Source organism: Diabrotica undecimpunctata, chromosome 10 (genome assembly GCF_040954645.1).
Source record: "Diabrotica undecimpunctata isolate CICGRU chromosome 10, icDiaUnde3, whole genome shotgun sequence".
Lineage (NCBI taxonomy): Eukaryota > Metazoa > Arthropoda > Insecta > Coleoptera > Chrysomelidae > Diabrotica > Diabrotica undecimpunctata.
This window is the reverse complement of record NC_092812.1, coordinates 19,802,008-19,828,354: the sequence shown is the minus strand read 5'-3', so window position 1 is coordinate 19,828,354 and position 26,347 is coordinate 19,802,008. Positions and strand designations below refer to the sequence as shown.

The window sequence follows — 26,347 nt, the reverse complement described above, 5'->3', positions numbered from 1 at the left end:
CAACGGTTCCTTTGAGTCAAGTATATTCAATGTCATCAGTCTTAGTTCTTTATTTCACTGTGTATGGTACAAATGCTATCGATTTGTTACCTTTTAAATAATAACAAAAAATCTGAGGAATACTACGTACATCTTTTTGAATAATTACATGAAAAAAATTAAAAGAAAAAACTTGGTTGTAAAAGAAAAAATCCCCTTCTCTTTCGCCAGAAAAATAATTTCACACACAGAGGTCTTTGCGAAAATTCTTGGCATTCACTAAATTTGGCTAGTTTTATTATTCAATTATAAAAAATATTAAGAAATTGATAGCTGACAAACCTTTTGGATCAAATCAAAAAGTGATACGAGCGGTAAATAAACAGTTAACATACCTCTCGGAAATGAATTCCCCCGAATCACTCTTCAAGTACGAAATCAAATTGTCAAAATAACTGTCAAACTTAATGTGAATTTTGGGATTCTCCCCGAAAAATATTAAATTTTGGCGGTTTTCTGACGATATTGTAATTGTGCTAACTAATTAGTAATCTTCTCGAGATTTGGTATATTTAAATTGATTATTGGAAAATAAATAAATTTTCATTTATACAGTCAATGTGAAATAAAAGTGAAGTGAAAATGTTTTCAACAGGAACGGACCAGCATCAAGTGATTTTCAGTACCGTACAGTGCAGTTTTCAACTGTAATGCAGAACGAGCCTACAAACCTGATACATCCGTATTACCAAGTACGTCAAATAAATACTCAAGATCCACCATTGTGCTCAAATCAAGCAACAGTCAACCAAATGATACCTTTTTGATAATTATCAACAACAATATCAAGTACAGCCAGTAGTTGCCCAGCAAATCAACTTTTCTCATTCTACATCAAACTCTCAAGCTAACTTAAACTTAAAAAACAATCCAGAAACACAGAATGAATACGATTCGAATCGAATTAAAAAAAATGTCATCAGTCTACAGCCCACCTAGACATCCAATTTCAAGCGAAGAGTATCATGATTTTATACAAACTCTTGGATCCAAATTCATAGTAGCAGGAGACTGGAATGTCAAACACACTATATGGGGTTCCAGATTAATCACGCCTAAAGTTCGAGCATTAATGAATATTATCCAACAAAATAACTTAAGATACTTATCTACGGGAGAACCCACATACTGGCCTACGGATGCCAACAAAATTCCAGATTTGGTAGATTTTGCTGTAACAAAAGGGATATCTGACATCCATAGTGCAATAGAGTCAAACTTCGATTTAACATCAGCTCACAGTACAATAATAATAACTTTAAGTACACACATAATATGGAGAACACCACCACCCAAACTCACAACTAAAGAAACAAAATTGGGATGTTTTCCAAAATTCTGTAAATACAAAAATTAGACTAGATATTAGGACAAAAGAAAACCAAGATGTAGAAAGCAATAGACTATTTACTAACAGTTTTACAAACAACAGGATGGGAGCAACACCACAGCGCCAAAGAAGTGTGCAAACAAACCATAATATCCCCCTCCATACAAGAGAACTGGTAGCAGAAAAAATACCTTAACAAGATAAGTCATAGACTAAATAGAGCATTACTTGAAGAAAAAAACGACTCTTTCCAGTTTTATGTTTTGAGCCTCTCACATGAAGACCACTCTATATGGAAAGCTACAAAAAAATTTAAACGACCGACAATAACAAATTCACCTGTAAGAACAACAGATATGACCTGGGCCAGCACAAATGCAGAAAAAACAACAGTATTCGCAGAGCATCTTGCAACTGTATTCGCAGCACCAGATACTAATAACTAGACTTCGGCAAATATGCATATTGCATATTTTGCATATTGTGCATATTTTATGCAAATATTTCATATTTTGGCATATTTGTATAAAAGTTTGCATAAAGTGCATAAAAGTTCAGATTTTTATACTGTATTTGAAAATTTTTAAACATACCAATTTATTTCAATTCTTGTATAAAATTGTCATTTTAATCAAGAAATGATCTAAGTACGTAATCTCTACAGGTACAAAACATTTACAATTTCAAAGAAGATCAATTTAAGTAGCCCTCAACATTCTTACAAAGTCTCGGTCACTTAGGCATTCAGTTATTGGACAATCGCTAAGGGTTCGCTCATTTGCATTTTATGATCTAATCCCCAAATCTATCTACAATTTATTGTATCTTAACAGCAGGTAAACGGCTAATAGTTTTGTTACTAATTTAGGGATTTTCCAAAATCTCCCAGTTTATTGAATTAGGTACCTAAACATTTCTAATTTGATGCTCAGATTTGTAAATCATTTTTGTTTTGATATTCAAAGCGTAAACACTCGTTGTGCGTAAAAAAAAGGAAGATTGTGATTTTATAATGCCTAAAACAACCAGTGCTTCAACTTGGATTAAACCTTATAAAGAGCTGTCTATGGATATGGGAAAAATCTACTGTTCAGTCTGTGGCAAAATTGTAAGTATCTAATATTTTCTATTAAATATCTAATATTTCATACATACAGGGTGTTTCCAAATGACACTTACAACGTTTGACTGTAGATACTTCTCGAAAAATTGAACAAAACGATATAGTTAATGAGGGGTCAAACTTATTTACTTTTCGAGATACAGGGTGTTAAAATTAAAAAAAATTAAATTCTTTTAGTTAATAACAACAATAACTTTAAAACCAATAAACGTATTTACTTGAAATTTAGTACTCGTAGGTTGTTTTTAAATGAAAAATAGCTTCCTTTAGTGAGAAAAAATTGTCCATGGTACAATACAATGGTGTGTATTTAGAAAAATTTTTCACCTTTACTTTTTTTTATGAAGTCAGCTATTCTAAAACACAATTATTTTTATTGTAATTGAATTAACAAAAAAAAAAACTTTTGTTGAATTTTAAAATAAGTTATATGATGTACTAATGGTTAGTAACAAAAACTAATTTGTGGATTAATACTGCATTTAAAACACTTAGCGAGTGTTTTTTTTTCCAAACCAGTTATTTGATTAACCAAAAACACCTTGTATATTTTTATATTTTAAAGGTTGGGTTAAAATAAAGGTTTTTATTTTTATTTATAGATAGCATGTGAGAAGAAATTTCAGATAGACCAACATGTGAGAACTGTTTCACACATTGCAAAAAAAGGAAAAATAGGAGGAAAACATCAAACTTAAATGGCTAAATGTTTCCAATCTACTTCAAAAAAATTAGATGAGCAAGAAACTTTTAATGAAGACTTGTGTCGCGCATTAGTGTCTGCAAACATACCGCTTTCAAAATTAGCAAATGTAAATTTTAGTTCGTTTCTACAAAAATATTGCAAACTTAATGTTCCAAGTGATCGGTCTCTAAGAAGAAATAATGTGAACGGGCTATACTCGTCGGTGTTAATTAATATTAAGGAAGAAATTGCAGATAATTATTTTTACATATCTGTAGACGAAACCACTGATTTCTCAGGAAAGTATATTGCTCATTTATTGATTGGTGTTCTTAAAGAAGATACCTTACCAAAATCTCATCTTATTTCATGCCAGCAACTTGAGAAAACAAATGCTTTAACAATTTCGCGTTTTATACAAGAAACATTAGCAACTTTTTTTCTTCCGACAACTATTCCTTCTAATAAATTACTGCTTATTTTATCGGATGCTGCTCCTTATATGGTGAAAGCAGGACAAAATTTAAAAATATTTTTCCCAGATTTAATACATGTTACTTGTGTAGCGCATGGATTAAACAGAGTTGCAGAGGAAATACGAGTAAATACCATGATATCCAGTGTCAAAAAAGTATTTCTTAAATCTCCTATAAGAATTCAACTTTATAAAGAAATGCTACCTAACATTCCTCTTCCACCACAACCTATTTTAACGCGATGGGGAACATGGTTAGAAGCAGCTAATTTTTATGCAGATCATTTTGTTAAAATAAAGAACATAATTGATACGTTAACAGATGAAAGTTCCCAATCTCTTTTGGATTCTAAACAAACTTTTCAGAGTAACTTGCTTCAACAAGAACTTTCATTTATAAAATCAAATTTTAGTTTTGTTCAAAAAACAATTACTCAGTTAGAATCACCAAAACTGTCATTGTTCGAAAGTACAGCATTAATAAAAGAATTTGCGTCATGTTGTCGGAACGTTAGAGGTAATATTGGAAAAGATATTTTAAAAAAATTTGAAGCTACTATGGAAAAAAATAAAGGTTACCATATTCTTTCTGAAGTAGTCAGTGTTCTAGCTGGAAATATTTCGGAAACAATTAATTTAGAACCAAATGTTTTGGTTAGTTTGAAAAATGCTCCCGTTACATCAGTTGATGTTGAACGAAGTTTTTCCATATATAAATATATGTACTCAGACAGAAGCCACAAGTTTTTGTTAGAAAATTTTGAACACCACTTGGTCATTTATTGTTACCATAATTCTAAATAAGTTTATTCATACTTAAAAATGATGTAGTTACTTAAAATAAAAGTAAATCTTAATGAATAGTAGGAAATATTTAGTTATGTACACTTTTTTTTTTAAATAAAATTGTTACTATTTTACGATTTTTTTATTTATTTGTATGCATATTTTGTAAAATATTTGCATATTTTCGGGTAAACACGTGCATATTTATGCGCATATTTTCTACATTTTTATTTGCATATTTGCCGAATTATACTAATAACGATCCAGATGATGATATAACAATGTACCTCGAAACTCCATGTTAACACTCTCTTTCTCTGACAACATTTACTCAGACAGAGGTTCGACAACAAATAAAAATGCTAAATCCAAAGAAAGCTCCTGGCTATGATTTGATAACAGGAGAATTACTTCAGAAACTACCAAGAAAAGCAGTGGTGTTATTAACAATAATATACAACAGCATACTACGTCTTCGATACTTTCCAATACAATGGAAATTTGCTCAAGTTACTATAATTCCGAAACCTGGTAAGCCCGCAACGCAAGCAAATTCATATCGTCATATAAACCTACTCCCTACATATTTACTTATTACTTTGTATATAGTATAGATTGTAAACATGCAATGTAACAATAAAAGAAGTTAAGAAATCCGGTTATAGAAGAAAAATATTGTATTAAGACAAAATGAAATTATAAAATTAAATTTTCAATATAACTCACTTTTTTATTTTCGGCGAGAATTTTAAAGTCTCACCTTGTATGTCACAATGATTTAACTTTTTATCTCTAGAATTAACTAATTTCTTTTTGTTTACGAGTAAAAAATTCTGTATTAAACATAAAAACATATCGTCCTTTTTTGTTGTGTCGAAAATTCGGCACACCCGTCTTTCTTTCAATAGGTAGTCTTCAAAAAAATTTGAAATTTTGATAAACTTCCTCAACTGGGTATTTATTTATGTTTCCCTCCGTAGATTAAACAAAATAATACTATAGGTAAAGTTCACTTAGGCTGATTATGAACGTCTGTTTTCTATCAAGATATGAGCCCCGACTTGTGCTAGCAAAGGGGGAAATTCATGTTCTTCCAGCTTCCGATTCACGATTTTTATTTGGATTATTATTAAATTATCTTTCCCCTTTGGTTTAAGGAAATGATTATTTTTGTTTTAATTTATGTTTAGACTGCATAAAGCGCACACATGAAGCGTGTTGGTTTTTCTTTCTTTGTGTAGTTTAATTAATGTGTATTAAAGTTATTTTGAGTAGCTATAAAAACAATGGGAAAATACACGACAGTATTTCCATATTTGGTTCTTATAAAAATTATTTAGATCAAAGTTTTATCAAAATCAAGAGAGAAATATTGCAATATAAAATGAAAATGAAAGCTGTTGGATTAATATTTGTGGTGATATAGAAGAATGAACCCGAATCAATAAAATCTCAGCTATGTACGACTTTCTTTAAGCCTTAACCAAAGTGGTGAATGAATTTTACACAAACGAGGTGGTAGAGTCCCTGGGATTCCATGTTGTCAAACTGACAATTTCTGTTCTGAATGTTATGTTAGAGTTATTGAAAGTTAAAAAGACATTTAAAGAAAGCATAAAAAGTTGAACAATACGATATAATACTAACTTATAGCGTTTAGGAAAATAAAACGTGAATGAACCGAAAAATCTGCTACCAGCGTTTGCGTCGATAGAAAAACAAATTATTTTATATAAACATTTTTTTTTCAAAAACACGTTTTTAAAACTATATTGAATACTAAAATAATATTTTTCATACAAAAAGTTCTTCTAAAAAAGTCCTGAAAATTGGCCAGTTGATCACATTTCTTCAGGCTTATTTACACATATTTACACTACACATTTTTTTGCTACATTGCAAAGAGATCGATTGTTTACACTGTATACACAGAAAACTTGTCTTCCTTTTCAATTTTGGTTTACATAAATAGCAGTACTTCCTAGCGTTCCTGGATAATGTATCTGTATGATCGTCATTTTCGCTTGGATTTATTCTTAGCACCTTTTGAATGCTGAGTCTTAGTTATCTTGGAAGACGTTGGTTAATTTCTCGTTCTCGAAGAAGTGGTTCATATACTTGCTATGCCAAAATCTTCAGAAACTCTAATCTTGCATATTTTGTTCTGTTGGCACAAACTTGGTGAATAATATATGCATTTAATGCACTCATATCGATTATTCCAAAAAATATGGCCATCGGCCAGCGCCTGGTTCTTCTGCACGAGTATTTTGTGCATTTTTCGTCTACTGAATCTACGCCTGCTTTTGTATTGTTATAAAAGGCATTTATTTCCGGTAACCCAGTTTCGATATCAACTTCTTTTGTGTGATGCAGCGAGGAAATTAAAAGCACAGCCCTATTTTTCTTTGGCACTCGAGAGATTATAGTTTTAGTTTTTGTAAATCCGTATGTTGAGTTTACTGATCTTGATCTAGATGGTAGGAACTCTTTAGGAATTTCTCTATTATTCCTTTTCATAGTGCTAACATATATTAAATTATTATTTAATAAAACATCTACAAGTTCCACTGATGTGTACCAGTTGTCGCCTGTAACATCTCTATTACTGCCCAAGATCAGCTTGCCAAGGCGAACCACTGCTTGGGGGGAATAGAGAGTTTTTTTTCTTCTGCAGTCAAATCCTCTAATGCATCTCCCTACTACCTGAAGGTACTGTACGACACCACTCGTTTGGATCAATAGTGGGGAAAATATGAAGCGTTGTTTGAACTGCGGAGTCCAAGGGACTCTACGACGTCGATTAAGAATTAATGAAAATAAATTCTGAAAAGCCAGAATATATACCTATATGTCTTTATGTCAATGCACATATGACATAATGACGCACACTACTAAGTATTGCCAGACTCGTTAAAAAAATCGAATCATGCAAAATGAAAATAACTAGAGAAAAAAAGAAATGTAACATATAGACTACCACTACTAACACTAGAGTATAATAGAACAACATTTCTGTGTCTGATTGACCTAAACAGACCGTTTGACAGAGAAGGGCTCAAAGATGTAATCCATCTTCTGTATAATAGAGAAATTCCCCTAAATATTATAAAAACTATCGAAAACATCTACCAAAACAACAAAATGGAAGTCAGAATAAATGGACAACTTACAGAACCTATAGAAATAGGCAGCCGAATAAGACAAGGAGATTCATTGAGTCCCATGCTCTTCAATTTGATCATAGATGAAATCATCAAAAGCGTTAACAAAGAAAGAGAATACAGACAACGCAATATTGATAGCCCAAGATGAAGATAGTCTGCAAAGACTGGTCCACAGATTTAACATAAGAGCAAAAGAATTTAATGACAATCTCATCTCAGAAAACTAAAACAATAGTAGTCAGCAAATAACCAATCAGATGTAAAATAGAAATTAATGGCATCAGTATTGAACAAGTAATGGAAACAAAATACCTTCGAATTACACTGTCCAGCTATGAAGACCTGGACAAAGAAGTGAGAGATCAAGTACAAAAAGCAAATAGACTGGCAGCATGCCTTAATAACACTATATGGCGAAACAGACACGGATCCAAAAATTTTTGTCGTTGGGGGTCATGGGTCTTGAGGGTGATTTTAATATAGGATTTAGATGATTTTTGCACCTTTACGATAGATATGATTTGTGTCTCATATAAGGGAACTATTTTCTCAATAATTATTTTAAGCGATATATTAAACCAATGAGAAGTTATTAAAACCCAAATACCCTACGGGTGCAAAGAAGGGTACAACATTAAGGGGTCTTAAACTTAAACCAAAAAATAATAATTTAGACCCATATACTCTATGACAGTTGAATCAAGTGTACAAGACTATTAAACCAAAGGAAAATTATTAAAATATAAATACTGAAAAATCAAGGACTGTCAATTTAAACTAGATATTTTAAAGACAATTAATTTAAACCCACCTATCCTATGGCTACAAAATCAAGAACAAATCAAGGATATATAAGTACTTATATACCAAAGTTAAGTAATTTAAATGCAATAACTCCATGAAAGTATAAACATTAATGAATGTATTTAACATTCCTAATAAACTCTATCTTATCGTTGGATATCCGATATCAATTTGTAAAAACATTCATTTATTCCTTATTGCTATACGGAGTGGAAACATGGGCTCTCGGAATTACAAGTATAAGGCGTATAGAAGCCTTTGAAATGTGTGTTTTTCGAAGGATGCTAAAGATTTCGTGGACAGAGCACGTGACCAACAACGAGGTGCTGAGAAGAATGAGGACAGAGAGAACTCCTAAATATTGGAAACAACAGAAAAACGAGTTATCTAGGACATATTTAGGAGGAAAAAGAGGTCCAGGAAAAAGAAAATGCTTCTGGCTGAAGAATGTAAGAGACTGGACAGGCATGGACACACATTCGATACTAAGAACAACTAAAGTTAGATAGCAATTTGCTGTAGTTATAGCCACTCTTCCGTAATGAAGAAGGAACCTTAAGAAGGAGTGTAAACAGCATTTTATTAAGTTAATTTATTCAACAAAAAACATAATATAATTTAAGAATAGTTATTTCTACAACTAGGCATATTAGGCTACAAGTGAGTGAAATATTTTTTTACTCGGTATTGAAACTTCTCTCACGAATTGTCAGAAACGGCCGGCAACGAATGGTAAATAAAAGTTCAGTGATTAAAAATACTATAAGAATAAGATAAGTTAATATATAATTTTATTGATCTATTGATAAAATTATATATTTACTTATCTTATTCTTATAGTATTTTTAATCACTGAACTTTTATTTACCATTCGTTGCCGGCCGTTTCTGACATCGTTTCAATAGAAACAGACATACTAACATATATAGAACAAAAAAGATTAAAGTGGTATGGACATGTAAGAAGAACTAGCGATAGCAGATGGATAAAGAGAATAACCGAATGGAGCCCCATAGGAAGGAGCAAAAGAGGACGACCCCGAAAATCCTGGACGAACGAAGTAGACGACGCCATGAGTAAGAGAGGCCTAAACGATGGAGAATGGAACAACAGAGAGAGATGGAAACGGTTGAGCGAGGGAAGGCAGTGAATACTGTAGAATCCCTAAATATATATAAATATACAATTTTATAAAATGTATTCTTTTCGCCTATCTGATTTAGCAAATCGCTTTATGATTACATCAACATCTAGAGAAATTTCAGGATGCACATTGATGAGTGCTAATCCAGAATCTTTCTTCCGAAGTTCTATTTCTAAGCCAAGTCTTTAGACGCTTAAGCGTAGAAAAACTACGCTCTGCTGTTGCTGCACTGACCGGCAGTGTAATTAATATTTGCAGAAATATTCTGATATTTGGATACATATGAATATCGCAGTTTTCTAATACTTCTAAAATATAATCAGGAAGTTTTCCATTATTTTGTACGACTATTTTCCACTTTTGAATCCACAGTGAAAATTCTTGTTCTACTGTGTAGTATACAGTAGATGGTCCAATAATATCCTGGAAAGTGTCAACAATTTTTTTTAATGCAACTTTATCTTCTGGTGTGTTATCAGTTTTATGTAAAACAACTCGAAAATTAAATAGATTCATAACTTTCGGTGAAAGTCGTCCTTCTAAAGCAGTTAAGATATTGTCTAAAAGGGGTAAATAAATAGATCTTCGGAAATATCCTTCGTAAGAGTTAGCAGGTTGGTTTTGACGACAGGTTTGAAGAGAAACTATACGAGGCATCTACAATTCAATGTCTAGTTGTTCAGCTTTACTACATAGTAAAGATTGCTAAAAACAGATTCAGCATTTGATCTTTTATTTTAAAGAAAGCATTTTGTGTCCTCTGTGGCCTCAGTAGTCTTCTTCAAATCTAATTTTGGTGACTGAAGAAGACGACTAAGTGATATAGTTGTACCTAAAGCATCACTAATACAAACTACTGAAATAAGAAATTCTGGGCTCCTAATAGTTTGCATTAATGAAAATGCATCAGCTGACATTTTTACTGTCCTTCCACGTAGAAATTGTTTCAAGAGAGTTGTATATTTTGATGATTGATTCGCCCTGGAACTGAAGATGACCTTCATGCCTTTCAACCCAACGAGTTTCACAAATATCTTGGACAGCAGCCTCTAGTTCCTTTATTTTTATTCACTAACGTATCAGACAGAGCTAATGTAACAACAATATTCACTTTGATATTTATTATAGATAAATTATAAAATGCAACACACAGTCTCAACAATTATAATACATATTCAAATTACACACAACCAATTTGTAGACAAAACTGAAGATAAGAAATACCTAATACAAAATCAAAATGTGCAGATTTCGTGCGAAAAGCATGTCATGTACATTGAATGAGCAATAATGTGTGGACGGTAATTCTATGTTATCGATAATCGAACGATTCTCTGGCACTCAAATGACGCATTGACAAAATTTGAAAATAGCGTAACTCTGAATTCGCGGAAGTCGGGGTAGCGATAGTCGAGGTATAACTGTATTCAGAATTGTTGATTTTTTTAAGAGCAGTGTAAAAAGGCTTCCACATAATTCTACATTTACCCCTAGAATAAATAAGTTTGAATCATTTCAACTTTTGACTTCCTGCTTATAGTGTTGATGAGTTTTAAATTATTTTTTTTAGGATTATTTGATTCATATTTAATTTGGTTTGGGGGGGGGGGTCATGACCCCCCGTGAACCCCCATTGGATCCGCCACTGGTCAAGAATTTATAAAGCCAGTGTAAGACCAATAATAGAATTTATAAAGCCAGAGAATAATTACAGGAAATACGCTGAGAGATCGAAAGAGATGTGAAGACATTAGAAGAAAATGTAACGTCCAGTGTATAAACGAATGACACTAAATAGAAAAAAAGAATGGAGAAGACTCGTGTGGTCAAAATAGCAAGAGATAAGTCACCAATCGGCAGGACGACCGCGCAAAAGATGAAGTTACAACCTTCCATAGAGGTATTAATCCACCAATGAACAACCAGAATTGCTTATAAAAAGGAAGAATAAGAAGACATTTCTCCGGTACCTGTGGCAAGTGAAACTAGAAAAAGAAAATCTAGACAAATAATCTCCGGAGTTTTAACAACTACTCCTAATTTGGAAGAACTCAAGTAGAAGGAAGGAAAGAAAAGACATGAGAATGTTTATTGATTTAAAAGGAACATTTTATGTAAGCCAAGTTCCACTGCAGAAACACAAAGTGAAGAAGATATGTTTGCACCCGAAGATGATGAGGACGATGTGGATTGTTATGTTTTCATGTTGTTACCATTTTTACCATTTGTTGTGAGCATATATGTCATTTTACACCCCCATGACTGTGTTGTTTTACATGATAGATTTTTCGTTTAAGTATATGAATAAAACGTATTTAAAGGAATGTGTTACATTTTTTTTTTCAGTTAAATATTTAGAATTATATCTGTAAAAAATGTCTCAAATAAAAAGTATGCCATTTTAGGACACCTTCCGCTACCTATAACCATCTTAAAAGCTTTGTTATTACCCGTTAACAGTTCCAAGTGATCTCGATTACAGTAGTGTTTCATTTTCACACAAAACCGAAAGTACTTGTACATTTTAAAATTAATAAATAGCTGTTAAAATGCTTAAGGCACTGACGTTATTTTTGATACATACTGTACCTACAATTTTATTTTGTATATGTAATTATAAATATTTACAAACATGGTCATTAATAAAATATATTCTCCGAATGAATTATGAAGTCCAGGAATAATAAGGGACAATTGATTCAAAAATAGACTACCAAGAGTCAAATTCCTGTATTTATGATCAGAAATTGCAGTAGACTATTGATTTGGTGGGAGGGTCTCCCGCTGTAACCTCCCTTCTTCGCAACCACAAACAAATCCCTACTCTGCATCGCTAGGTGCCGCCCACCGTTTGAAATTAGTTCAACCACAAAATAACCACAGTAATAAGCTTTAGTTTTCTAAACCCTCCGGCTTTAGAGTGGTAATTTCAAAAAGTTTTCGTTGTATGATAAATTTGTGCGGAAGTTGTCGTGTGAGTTTAATTTTTTCGAAATGGCTTACAATAATTCCCCACCTGATCACCATCAGGATATGTATCATTATGGGTATCCGCCACACACCTATCAATATTTATCAGGTAAGTGTTAATAATAGTTTTATGAGAAGTAGTGACTATTATCCTCTGAGCCACATTTCTAAAATTTTCAGTAACTAATATTATAGATATCATTTTTTGTAAACTGCTTGAAAAATCGTGATTATACCTAATACCGTAAAAGTATATCGATCAAAAGTTGTAAAATTAATATTTATTTATTTAGAAAGCTCCATAAGCCTTGAAGGCCTAGGGTTGAAAAGTTTAATTTTCTATTACAATTACTACTTACATTTATTTATATAAAATACACTTAATATTTCTTATAGTCTTTTCATACACTTCTTAATCACTTCCTTCCATTGATTAATATCCAATGCTTTTTCTTTCCAATTCTCAATATTACTTTTTTGTAAGTGTTAATATACGCTGTCCTTCCATCTCTTTCTTCTTCTTGTAGTGAGTATACCTTTCGGATATTGGCGACCATGGCAATCTGTATTTTACACACTACACTTTGTACGTAGATTTTTCATCCACGAAATCCTTCGCCTTTCTGGTACCCGTTTTCTTTATACCATTCCCAGAAGAATTAATTTGTATTATTATTTTTGTATTGTTAATAAAAGTACCTGATTAGTAATTTGGTGGATATCTTCAGGATTCGTCGATAAAGCCACATTTCGAAAGCCTCAATTTTCTTGTAGGTAGCGTCTGTGAGAGTCCACGACTCAACTCCATACAACAGTATAGAAAAGATATAACATCGTAGTAATTAGTAGTACTACATTTGATTTCTAGGGAATGGTCCCAATTTTCATTGACGTTCGTACCAAGATAAGTGTGTGTTTTAACTCTTTCTATTGGTTGACCATTCACACTGACTCTTCCAAATTGTTATTCCTTCTTAGAGATCATCATAAATTTTTTTTCTTAATGTTAGTGAAATCCCATATCTCTGATTTACTTTTGTGATTCAGTTCATTAACTCCTGGAAGACTTCACTACTGTTAGCGAGGGCGTGTACGATCTCATCACCTTATAGCCCCCACAAAATTATTAGACCCTCCGAGATATAGTAAACTGATCACCGGCATCCTTTGGAGATAGGTAAACTCATCACCAGCATTTTTGCCACAAGGCGCTGGTTTCTGATGCGGAAGACATAAATATCTGTCAATCTAAAAGGCTTTGAGATCTGAAAATTCAGTTGCATAGGTTTTCGATCATCATCATCATCATAAGTGGCTCGACAATCCGTTGTGGATCTTGGCCTGCTCACAAAGAAGTCGCCACTCCTGTCAATTCCTGGCAACTTCCCTCCATCTTCTAACCCCTAGAATCTGTAGGTCTTCTTCCACATCATCAATCCATCTCATTCGTGGTCGTCCTCTGGTTCTTGTGACCGCTGGTTTTGAAAATGTTAATCTCATAGGTTTTCGATAGTAAACTTTATAATTAAAATATTTATGAGCATGTGCTGTTTCTGTTTATATCGGAAATAGTCCCCTACCTATTAACCAATTAGAAATCTATTTATTATGATTAGAATGAATTAAAATGCTTAAGTATAGTTTCCTGGTTTTTAAAAACGGTCAAAGCCTACTTGATGAAACATTATCCTGTGAAAAAAGCAAAAAAAATAAAAACTAAAATGTCTTAAAAACTTGAAACATGGAACTGAATTTAAAATTGTTCGCCAATATGAAAATGAAGAAAACTATGAAAATTTTAAACATTACGAAATCTATGTGGGTAGGCAAAAGAAAATAAATTATATATATATATATATATATATATATATATATATATATATATATATATATATATACATATACATATATATCTTCTCTTCCTCTTCTTCTTTTTATGTAGACGTGACGTGTCTGTTTTTCAATATGCCTCTAGTAAGTTGTTCTTGGAACCGTCCTTTGCCTTCTTTACTGCTCTATTTGTTGTCATTCGGCCTATATATTGCCCATTTAATAAGATTTGGAGTAATTGCAAGAAAAATTTTGGAGCGTATTGAAATGTACCATCCATGTAATATGCCTCTGCTTTCGCTAAGTAACTTAAATTCTCAAGAATGCCAAAAATAATAATATTTTGTTAAGAATCGTTATGCAACACAAAACATTTATCGGGGTCCGTCTTTAGATTCATCTGTCGGATTGCTTGATGCGCTTTCCCATTGTCTTCGGTTTAGGTGGCATAAAAGGCAAACGATCGTTGCTCATATTTCTCCGAATACAAGAGATGTCCGTTGTTGTCAGGTGTTCTTTAAAAGAAGTTGCAATCTTTTGGTGAATGATTTTTGATGGCCTCTTCGATACTCTTGAGCTCTCATCTTGCAGAAGTTGCTGATGACTTGGCGGTTTAGTTTTTGAAGGTCGCTTACGTGATTGTGTCCCAGAATATTTTCCACAACTAAAATAATTATAGAAATGTAAAAACATACTTTTCTCTTTTAGCAAGTTCCCTTGCATATTTTTACGTTTTACGTGAAAAATTACTTTATTGAATTATAAAAAAATATCCATTTATGGTTAAGTAAAAAAATATTGGTTTAGTTGATTCTACAAGGCAAGATTGAGGGTAAGAGAGGCCCTGGACGTAGACGTACATCCTGGCTGGCCAATCTTAGGAAGTGGATCGTCAACAGATCTATTTCAAGCTGCTGTGAATAGAATAAGATGGGTCAGTGTGGTCGCCAACATCTCTAGAAGATAGACACATTTAGAAGAAAAAAGATATTTGTATCTTTAGCTGATATTGCAAAACTTATTATAAGAGTACAATTGCAATTCTACACAAAAATTAGTTAGTTATACTAAAATGATTTTCCAACCCTGGCACTTTGAATTTTTATAAAAAATATCTAGCAAGAGAAATGTAGACTATTTCTTAACAAACTTTAAAGAACAATATTGACATATTGCACCCTCAGTGCAAGACCGCAGTAACTCAAAATTTTATGAAAATGAAGTAATCCTGGAATTCGATTATAAACATGCATATCTATCCCCTGTAAAACTTTAGTAACTTTCAAATGCTTAACCGGCTAAATATTACTACAACAACAGTTTAACTCTTTTGCGTTTTTGTACATAAGTTCCGTGCAAAACTGTTGTAATTCTAATGTAACAGAGTTTCAACAGTTATGCACTGAACATTGCAATGGTTTCGATAACAAGCAATGAAAGGCACGAAAAAAGTAAGATAATTGATATTTTATTATCTATATCTGTGGTGTTTAATAATTTTAATATACAGCGTGTCTACGTAATCCATTAATGGCCGAGACAATAAACAAAGATTTACGAGGCTAATCTATTCATGTAAGTTTTATATCCGTTGTGTGACATTATATTTTCCATAGAATGTGTGCGATGTCGTTTGACCATTTATTTATTAGATTGGATTAAAAATACATAAATTAAGACTAATTATTTACAGCCAAAAAGTATTTTTTCTTATGAAAGGAAAAACAGTTATCTTAAAACTAGTGTCCTACTGAATGGGCAACTGTAGTAAAATGTATCAAAAAAAGTGGTTCATCTTACATAGTCCGGGAAATTGAAATAAAGAAACTTCATTGATTTTAAACATGTTTCCTTTCTTTTAAGAAACAACTATAAAATTGATAAAAATTAGGAAAATGTGAAGTGGACAGATATAAAAATTTTGCAATGTAGAAAAAATACTCCGCACACAATTTTCTTTAAATTCAACTATGATGACGAGCTATGGAATCCTGTTAATCTCAAAAAATCATCACGGACTACACATAATATACGAGAAGTGCTACATAAACCTGCCTACAAAGAACAGCCAAAAATTCAAATGGCCAAAAAGAAAGATTTGGTGTACTTATGCCTATCGGGTGTGATACCAGAAGCCCACCATAGTTTGTATAAAAATATTTTAGTCCAAGATGATATACGAGAAGAGGACAACAACTAACAGAAAATGTGTCTACACTTTTTACAATTTTCTCCGTGCAAAAGTGTTTGCAACTTTGAAATTCCTAATTTTTTTAGCATTAATATTATTTTATTTAAATTTCTATTTTTGGTTAATGTAATATAGGCTGAAAAGCATGCAAAATCCTAATTAAATGTAAATTTTTTTTAAAACTTGTGTCTTATTTTACCGATATTAGCACGAAAATAAACATTTTGTTTATTTTCGTGTCTTTATTTCGAAACTTACTTATTCTGACTTACTGCAGTCTTGCACTGAGGGTGCGATAATATTTGTGTTTAGATTTAAACTTCTAAATATGCAGGGTGTTTCACTCTACCACCGTTCACGAAACATGGGAATTGTGTCAAGTTAAAAAAATAGAATTAAGGTGGTCTATCACCAAAAATTATTTTCGGCTATAAAAGATGTTACATGTGGCATGATTTAGGTTGTTTTTAATAGAACAATATCTTCAATATTACACCGATTCGCACTTATTATTATTACCGTACTTTTCTCAAGTGGATAATGCATAAGTAAAATACATATTTTATATAGGTACATACTTGGTTTGTATCTAACAGTTTTGTAAATTAATTTTCCTATTCTTAGTGCAATTAAAATCCAGAAAATTTAAGCAAGAATCAAACTTAATGAATTAAATGGTGTCTGATGTAAAACTGTCATAATAAAAAAAACCAAAAATCTTTTGCGTCACATGCATAGGTAAAAAGTCAACGTAATATCTACTTTTTGAAATATTCAATGTTTTAGAATTATCTAACTAAAATTTTTTATTATGAGTTTTATAAAAGTTCTGAATGACCTAGAACTTATAATACAATCATCTGATATTAATTTAAGATGTTTCTGTCATATACGCGGTTTGTTAAAAAAGTAAAATTGTTCATATCTATCATTTTTAATCCGCGTTGGCTCAAAACGTAATCAATGTGCAGTTCACTATCCATGTTAAAGGAACAAGGGCAAATAAAGAGAAAGTTTTCTTTTCGCATAGTTTTAGGTAGCTATCAATAGAAGTTTGTGGAATTCCCAAATAAAAACCAATGAATTACATTTGGATTACATACATCTATTTTAGATTTATTCTGCCAAATTACCAAATCTTAGCGCTTTGCAAGGGTTTTATGATCTATACCTACCACGGGGTGCAGGTAGACCAGTGATGAATTTACCAATCTCTCGGGATCTATTTTAAAATCCCTAGTTTTATGGCGGTGATGAGTTTGTACTATATACGAGGGTATTTATGCTAATTGGTGATGAGTTTACGTGTACCCTCAGCGAGTATCACCGTGTCGTCCGCGTATCTGATTTGATTTTTTTACCTTTTATATTTACTTTCGTGATACCATTTTTGGCATTCTTTCTTTTCCCTTTCTTTCAACGTGTCCAAAATATCAAATACTTGATGTACTCCACCTTGCATCTACGTCGTATATCTGTACTTCTAGCTCTGTCCCATAGTGTCTTGCCATCAATTTTTCTAAGTGTTCATCTTTGCTGTTTCTAACATCCTGTTTGTCCTCTCTGTATCAGGTCGTGTTTCTGCCGCGTGTGTCATTATTGGTCTGATGACAGTTTTGCCTTTCATTTCTTTCCCGATATTTTTATTTCTCCATATTGTTTCATTCAGGTAACCTGCGGCTCGGTTAGCTCTATTTACTTGATCTTTCACTGGTGTTTCGAGCTTTCCGTAGGTAGATAATGTGATGCCTAGATATTTAAACTCCATGACTTGTTCTATTATCTGACCTTCCTGCTCCTATTTATATCTTAGTAAATTTGCTGTTGTAACCTGATGTTGTAATACTGATGCATTTTGTCTTTTTTGGTGAAATTAACATGTTAAATTTTCTGGCGGTTATATTAAATTGGTGCAGCATACGTTGTAAATCATCTTCACTTTGAGAGAGTAGTATTGCGTCGCCTGCATAGCAGAATATTTTAAGTTGTTTTCCTCCCATTTGGTATCCTTTTTTAGTTCTTACTTTTTTTATTATTTCATCCATCAGTCTGAACAATAGAGGACTCAGGGAATCTTCACTGTCTTATCCCATTGCCAGCTTCAATATGGTCGGTTAGTTCTTCTTCCACTTTTACTTTTATTGTGTTGTTTTGGTAGATATTTTCGATCGCTTTGATTATTCCTAGAGGTATTTCTCTTGCGTACAATAAGTAGATAACGTCTTTTAATTTGACCCGGTCAAATGCCTTTTTAAGGTCCACGAAACATAGATATGCCGGTTTGTTGTATTCTAATGATTTCTCTTGCACTAACTCATTATAAATAAAGTTGCATCTGCTGAGTTGAGGCATCTTACGTCGATTATTTCCGATGGATTTATATCTCTGCTAGTTATAACATAATCTATCATCATAGATCTTTGTCCACGGATGTTATTAAATGTATATTTGTGTTAATTTTTGTGGTCAAAAAATGTGTTGTTTATTCTAAGTTCGTTATTTGTGGAGAAGTTTATCATCAGTTCTCCATTTTCGTTTTTAACATCCTCGTTATATTTTTGCTTAATTCCTTCTTTCTAAAATGTCTATTTCTGATTATTTAAACACCCATGTTTTGCATTCATATCTAGCTGTAGGTCTGATAACTGTTTTGTAGTTTCTAATTTTTGTTTTTCTTGAGACATATTTAGATTTCGTTAATGATCACAATGCTCCATACTTTTTGTCAATTTTTACTATTCTTGCCCTTATCTCCCTTTCCCTGTGTCTCTTTTCATCTAATTTCACACCCAAGTAAGTATGATTTTTTTATACTATTTTGAATACGCATGTATTTCCTCTTTCTATTTCAAATGTCAAATTGTCTTTTTTTTCTTTATCTCTTTCTCACATTATCATGTATTTTGTCTTTCGTTTTGTCTATATTACTTCTCTCCGAAGACCGTATTCTAGTTCGTTCCCATTATTCGTTCCCAAATTCTATAAAATATTGGTTGATACATATTTATATACAAAACAGTGGAATTAGAGTATTTAGATTATATTCACTTCATTTTTGTCCCTATTTTGAAAAATGCTACTGACTAATTTAGAAATTTTATTACAAATTTTGATCTGGTTTAGGAATTTTATTAGCTATTTTGATATTAATTCTGTTTTTAAAAATTACTGAAATAATATTTCGAAAATTCGCTAATTAGAAAATATATAAGACAAAGCAATAGAGTAAAAACATCCGAGATATCCTCTACCTTTACAAAATTAAACAAATATAAATCAAAACAAGGCATTTATTTTGCGATAAATCCAAAATTGCCAAAATCCAATCTACTAATTTTATTTTGCTTTAATTGAGCTATTTTGTGATCAACAAATTTTTGACGCTCTTGAAGTATTATTTGGTTTCACGCTTTTTTTGGTTTCACTGAACTTCGTATTTTTATGTGTCAATTTGAATATCTTTTAAAACTTATAAAAATTGAAATATATTATGGTGCAGATTGTAAAATAACGAATAATCATCCTCATCATCAGTAGCTCGACAACCCTTTCTGGGTCCTGGCTTGTTCTAGGATTTTTCGCCATTCTGTTCTGTTCCTTGCTTTGTTTTTCCAGTTGGTAATCTTAAGTGTTTTCAAATCTTGTTCCACTTGTTCCATGTATCTAAGTTTGGGTCTTCCCTTTGACCTTCTTCCTACTAGTGTTTGCCTCATAATATGTTTTGGTGTTTCAGTCTCCAACATTCATTCAACATGGCCCATCCAGCGCAGACGTCCGATCTTTATGGATATTATGATCTCGGGTTCATTGTATGCTGTGTATAGTTCAAAGTTATATCTTCTGCGCCATATGTCATTTTCCTTTACCCCCTTATATATGTGTCTAAGGATTTTTCGTTCAAAACGAATACGTTCGTTCAAAATAACGAATAATGAATTAAATTTAAAATGGATATTTCGCAGGCAATGGTTATACTCTCAAGTGATGAAGTGTTTTCCGCCTACATCTCTCGAGCGATGTCTGCTTCTTTAGAAATATAGTTATCCTCCAAGTAGTCAGCAAATTGTTGTATGGCTTTTTATTATATTATTATTTTTATTATATTATGTTCTAATGCCCGATGTCATTGTCCTTTAAATACTCAGTAGCCAGTCCAACCGTGTGAATTTTTCTCCACCATGATTGTCCGCCATTTTCTCCACCATGAGATGAAATCTACATCCTTTTATTTTTGCAGTTAGAAACGCTTCACTTACAGCTGCATGGATCGCTGTTTCGAAATCGACATATACAAACTTGGGACTACAATTTAAAAGTTCTATCAACATATGCTTCTAATTTACTTGAAAAAGTTGGATACACAAAAAAAATCAACAAATTTTTGTACCGTACCACTTTCAGTGGCGGATCCAAGGAGGGGGTCACCGGGGTCATGACCACCCCCAAAAAAAAAATTAAATATCAATCAAATAATCCTAAAAAAAAATTTAAAACCCATCAACCCTATAACCAGGAAGTCAAGAGTTGAAATGATTCAAACTCATTTATTCTAGAGGTAAGTGTAGAATTATACGGAAGCTTTTCAAATTTTGTCAATTCGTCATTTGAGTGCCAAAGAATCGTTCGATTATCGATGGGATAGAATTACCGTCCACACATTATAGCTCATTCAATGTACATGACATGACTTTTTGCACGAAATCCACACATTTTTATTTTCTATTAGGTATTTCTTATCTTTAGTTTTGTCTGCGAATTGGTTGTTTGTAATTTGAATATGTATTATAATTTTTGAGACTGTGTGCTACATTTTATAATTTATCTATAATAAATATCAAAGTAAATATTGTTGTTCCATTAGCTCTGTCTGATACGTTAGTGAATACAAATAAAGGAACTGGGGGCTGCTGTCCAAGGTATTTGTGAAACTGTGAAACACTAGTTTGTTTTAGTGATGTTTTAGGTACAACTCTATCACTTAGTCGTCTTCTTCAGTCACCAAAATTAGATTTTAAGTAGGCTACTGAGGCCATAGAGGACACTAAATGCATTCTTCAAAATAAAAGATTCAAATGCTGAATCTGTTTTTAGTAAACTTTACCATGAAGTGAACAAATAGCTGAACAACTTGACATTGAATTGAAGATGCCTCGTATAGTTTCTCGTCAAACCTGTCGTCAAAACCAATCTGCTAACTCTTACGAAGAATATTTCCGAAGATCTATTTATTTACCCCTTTTAGACAATATCTTAACTGATTTAGAAGAACGACTTTCACCGAAAGTTATGAATCTATTTAATCTTCGAGTTGTTTTACCTAAAAGTGATAACATACCAGAAGATAAAGTTGCATTAGAAAAAATTGTTGACACCTTCCAGGATATTATTGGACCAACTACTTACTGCATATTCTACAGTAGAACAAGAGTTTTCACTGGGGATTCAAAAATGGAAAAGAGTCGTGCAAAATAATGGAAAACTCCCTGATTGTATTTTAGAAGTATTAGAAAACTTCGATATTCATATGTATCCAAATACCAGAATATTTCTGCAAATATTAATTACACTGCCAGTCAGTGCAGCAACAACAGAGCGTTCTACGCTTAAGAGTCTAAAGACTTAGAAATAGAACTTCTGCGGAAAGGTTAACTGGTTTAGCACTCATCAATGTGCATCCTGAAATTTCTCTAGATGTTGATGCAATCATAGAGCGATTTGCTAAATCGGATAGGCGAAAAGAATACATTTTTATAATATTTACTTATCTTTTTCTTATAGTATTTTTAATGACTGAACTTTTATTTACCACTCGTTGCCGGCTGTTGCTGACAATTAGTGAGAAAAATTTCAATACCGAGTAAAAAAATATTTCACTAACTTATAGTCTAATATGCCTAATTATAGAAATAACTATTCCTTACTTATACTGCTGTTTACACTTATTCTTAACGTTTCTTCTTCATTACGGAAGGGTGGCTATAACTACAGCAAATTGCTCTGTATCTTGAGCTGGTCTTAGTATCGAATGTGTGTCCATACCTGTCCATTTTTTTCTTCCTGGACCTCTTTTTCCTTCTACTTACTTTCCCTTCCATTATGAGTCGTAGAAAGTTATATTTTTCTTCTCTGTAAATATGTCCTAGATAACTCGTTTTTCTGTTGTTTACAATATTTAGGAGTTCTCTCTCAGTCCTCATTCTTCTCAGCACGTCGTTATTGGTCACGTGCTCTGTCCACGAAATATTCAGCGTCCTTTGAAAAACACACATTTCAAAGGCTTCTATACGCTTCATACTTGTAATTTCGAGAGTCCATGTTTCCACTCCGTATAGCAATAAGGAATAAATGAATGTTTTTATAAATTGATAGCGGACATCCAACGATAAGATAGAGTTTATATGAGATGAGATAGGAATGTTAAATACATTTATTAATGTTTACACTTACATTGAGTTATTGCATTTAAATTACTTAACTTTGGTTTATACTTATTTATCCTTGGTTTGTTCTTGATTTTGTAGCTATAGGATAGGTGGGATTAAATTAATTGTCTTTAAAATAACTAGTTTAAATTGGCAGTCCTTGATTTTTCAGTATTTATATTTTAATATCTTTCCTTTGGTTTAATAGTCTTTTACACTTGATTTTACTGTCATAGAGTATGTGGGTTTAATTTTTTTTTTGTTTAAGTTTAAGATCCCTTAATGTTGTACCCTTCTTTGCACCCATAGGGTATTTGGGTTTTAATAACTTCTCATTTGTTTAATCATCATTCAATCTTCGCTTATCCACTGCTGGACATAGATCTCCCTCATAATTTTCCATCTATTTCGATCTTGTGCCTCTTGCATCCAATTCCTATGACAACGTTTTAGATCGTCAGTCCAACGTGTTGGTGGACGACCTCTGCTTCGGTAGGCATCATCTCTTGGTCTCCATTCCAGTATCCGCTTTGTCCATCTATCCATTTGTTTAATATATCGCTTAAAATAATTATTGAGAAAATGGTCCCTTACATGAAGCACAAATCATATCAATCGTAAAGGTGCAAAAATCTAAATTCTATATTAAAATAACCCTTAAGACCCATGACCCCCCTCCCGACAAAATATTTTTGGGGATCAGCCATTAAATCCTGTATCAAAATTACCCTCAAGACCCATGACCCCCCCTGACAAAAATTTCTGGATCCGCCACTGACCACTTTTTAATAAAAATTGTTTTTTTTTTATTGGTTATCACTTCCACGGAGTTCAATGAGTTATGTATTTCCAGTAAGCTTTTGGAAATTTTGGGAATAACTTGTTTTGTGCCATTAAAAATATTTTTTCTAATCAAATGTATATCTTCTACAATAAGAGTTTCAGTGCCAGTTCATTTAATTTCGTTGTGTATTAACATCAATGGTTTTTCACACAAATCGTCCATTGCCTTTCCGCTTAACACCATGACTTAATTTTCGCCTGTTTAACAATTTTATGATACAATTTCAAAGACAAAGAAGTGAGAGATCAAGTACAAAAAGCAAATAGACTGGCACGATACCGCAATAACACTATATGGCGAGACAGACACTTAAACACTGAGATGAAATCAAGAATTTATAAGGCCAGTGTAAGGCCAATAATGACATATGCCTCAGAAACAAGACCCGACACAGCCACAACGCAAAGGCTACTGGAAACGGCAGAGATGAGGGTACTGAGAAGAATTACAGGAAATACGCTGAGAGATCGAAAGAGAAGTGAAGACATTAGAAGAAAATGTATACATACAGTGTATAAATGAATGGTTACAAAATAGAAAAAAAGAATGGAATAACCACAATGGAATAAGTCAAAAATCGGAAAAAAACAAGCAGAACTGCTTATAAAGAGGAAGAAGATATTTGTTTACGGGCTAAATTTATTTTCCTTTACTTATTATTAATATAATGTATTATAAGTGAGGTGTCGTTTCATTTCTCTTGTTTCATATATTGGAACAGTTTAGTACTACAACAATTTGGTAGGTTTGGAGTTGTAGTCTACTTTAGGCGTTGGTCGTGGAGCAAATCCGCCTGACGCCCAGTTAACATATCAAGTCAATTTAAAACTCCACTTGAGCATAGCGGGCTACGTCTTTGTTTTCATCCGACAGCCGGAGTAGCAGCGTAGCGTTCGCGCATGCTCGGCGAGGTGTTGCAATTGTTTTTGATATCATTTCGTTGTGCATACGAATGTTTTCGGCATATGCACTGCTTAAACTGGAACAAAAAGTACAACATAAAAAATCATAATCTTATCTGAAACACTTATGATCAAATCCATCAAACTTTACTTTATTGGGTCTCTAAATATTATTAGAAACAGTCTCAGTAATGTCTCAATATTCGTCCATTCTATTAATCTATCGAACTAAACTTTATAGTGCTCTAGCGCTAATCTAACACACTTATAAAATTAGTAAAGCGTGTATGAACGTTCTTGTTGTATTCCCCCGATTTAAATATAAATACATGCTTTAATTGTGGATTCCAATCCTCCCATTTAGTATGCTATGGAAAGTATTTCCTGAAGTCACTGGAGTACTTTTTGTGAGAAAGTTTTATAGAGATGCTACTACCTCTGGTTTCGTTTACGTTTCGTTGATTGTTTTAGTTGGAAAATCACTTACAAATAGCTGGTTTGTTTATGCACTGAGAAAATATTTACATTACACGTATTCTAGTCTTGAAATTAATCTCTTTTATATAACGTTCATTTGTAAATTAATACATGAATCGTGAATGAGTTACTAATGCTATATACTACATACAGCTAAATGAATCGTAAATTTGTTCTGTCGAAGATTGCTTATCGTTATAATAATTTTCGGCTTATCTACTGCTGTTAGAAATATTTTATTCACAGTAGATTTATACCAGTCTAAAAATGTAAGAATAAGTATGCAGTATGTAGTTCTGAGGAATTAACTGTTCAACTGAATGTCAAAAGTTATATCAAAAGATTTTATAGCGTGGTGTAAAAAAATGCTTTGAATGTTACTGCTAAAAAACCACAAGCATGCAATTCTACGTAGAGCAAAAGTCAACCAGATTTACATAAAAGTAAATGATAGCCTGGTTTATTCTACAACTACATACCACTGAACTTTAAATTTTGTATCTTAATAGTAACATGAGCTAGGAATTTCAAATTAATCACGTTTGCAAAAGAATCTTCTTCTTCAAGTGCCATCTTCGTTCCGAAGGTTGGCGATCATCAGGGCTATACGTATTTTCGAAACTGCTGACCGAAACAATTCGTTGTTGCTACAGCTATACCATTCCCGTAGATTCTTTAGCCAGGAGTTTCGTCTTCTTCCTATGGACCTTTTTCCTGCTATTTTCCCTTGCATAATTATTCGAAGCAGTTCATATCTTTCGCCTCTTGTAATGTGTCCCAAGTATTGCAGTTTTCGTTTTTTTTTTTTTTTTTTTTTTTTTTTTTATTTTATTAACGCATCAACCACGCAGGGTCATTAGCGTATTTAGATTAATACAATATAGATACAATAAGTAAAATATACATTAGTTTACAATAATAATAATAATAATATCTTTGTATGTTACAATGTTCATTTTAGATCTTTTGAAGGAGTTGGCAGTCTTTAAGATAGGAAAATATTTTTCGGGTGTCTGTATTTTCTTCTAGGGCATCTCTTAGGGAGTTGGGTATGTTATATTTTAGTCGTTCACTATTATATTTGGGACACTGTATTAAAAAATGTTTAACCGTTAGAGCACTGTTGCACACTTCACACACTGGTTTATTTTTGCGCTG

At 32.4% G+C, this 26,347-nt stretch overlaps 2 protein-coding genes across 2 annotated transcripts in view; one reads left to right on the top strand and one right to left on the bottom strand.

Annotated features, from left to right (window-relative positions):
* Positions 1 to 26,347, bottom strand: part of LOC140452096 (uncharacterized) — a 92,713-nt gene that overhangs the window by 49,907 nt on the left and 16,459 nt on the right. The gene's annotated exons all lie outside the window — the stretch shown is intronic.
* LOC140452095 (heart- and neural crest derivatives-expressed protein 2-like) overlaps positions 12,473 to 26,347 on the top strand; it is a 66,465-nt gene continuing 52,590 nt past the window's right edge. Inside the window, exon 1 of the mRNA XM_072546159.1 lies at positions 12,473 to 12,632. Coding sequence (XP_072402260.1) covers positions 12,548 to 12,632 — 85 coding nt within the window. The 5' untranslated portion in view covers positions 12,473 to 12,547. The remainder of the gene's footprint in view (positions 12,633 to 26,347) is intronic.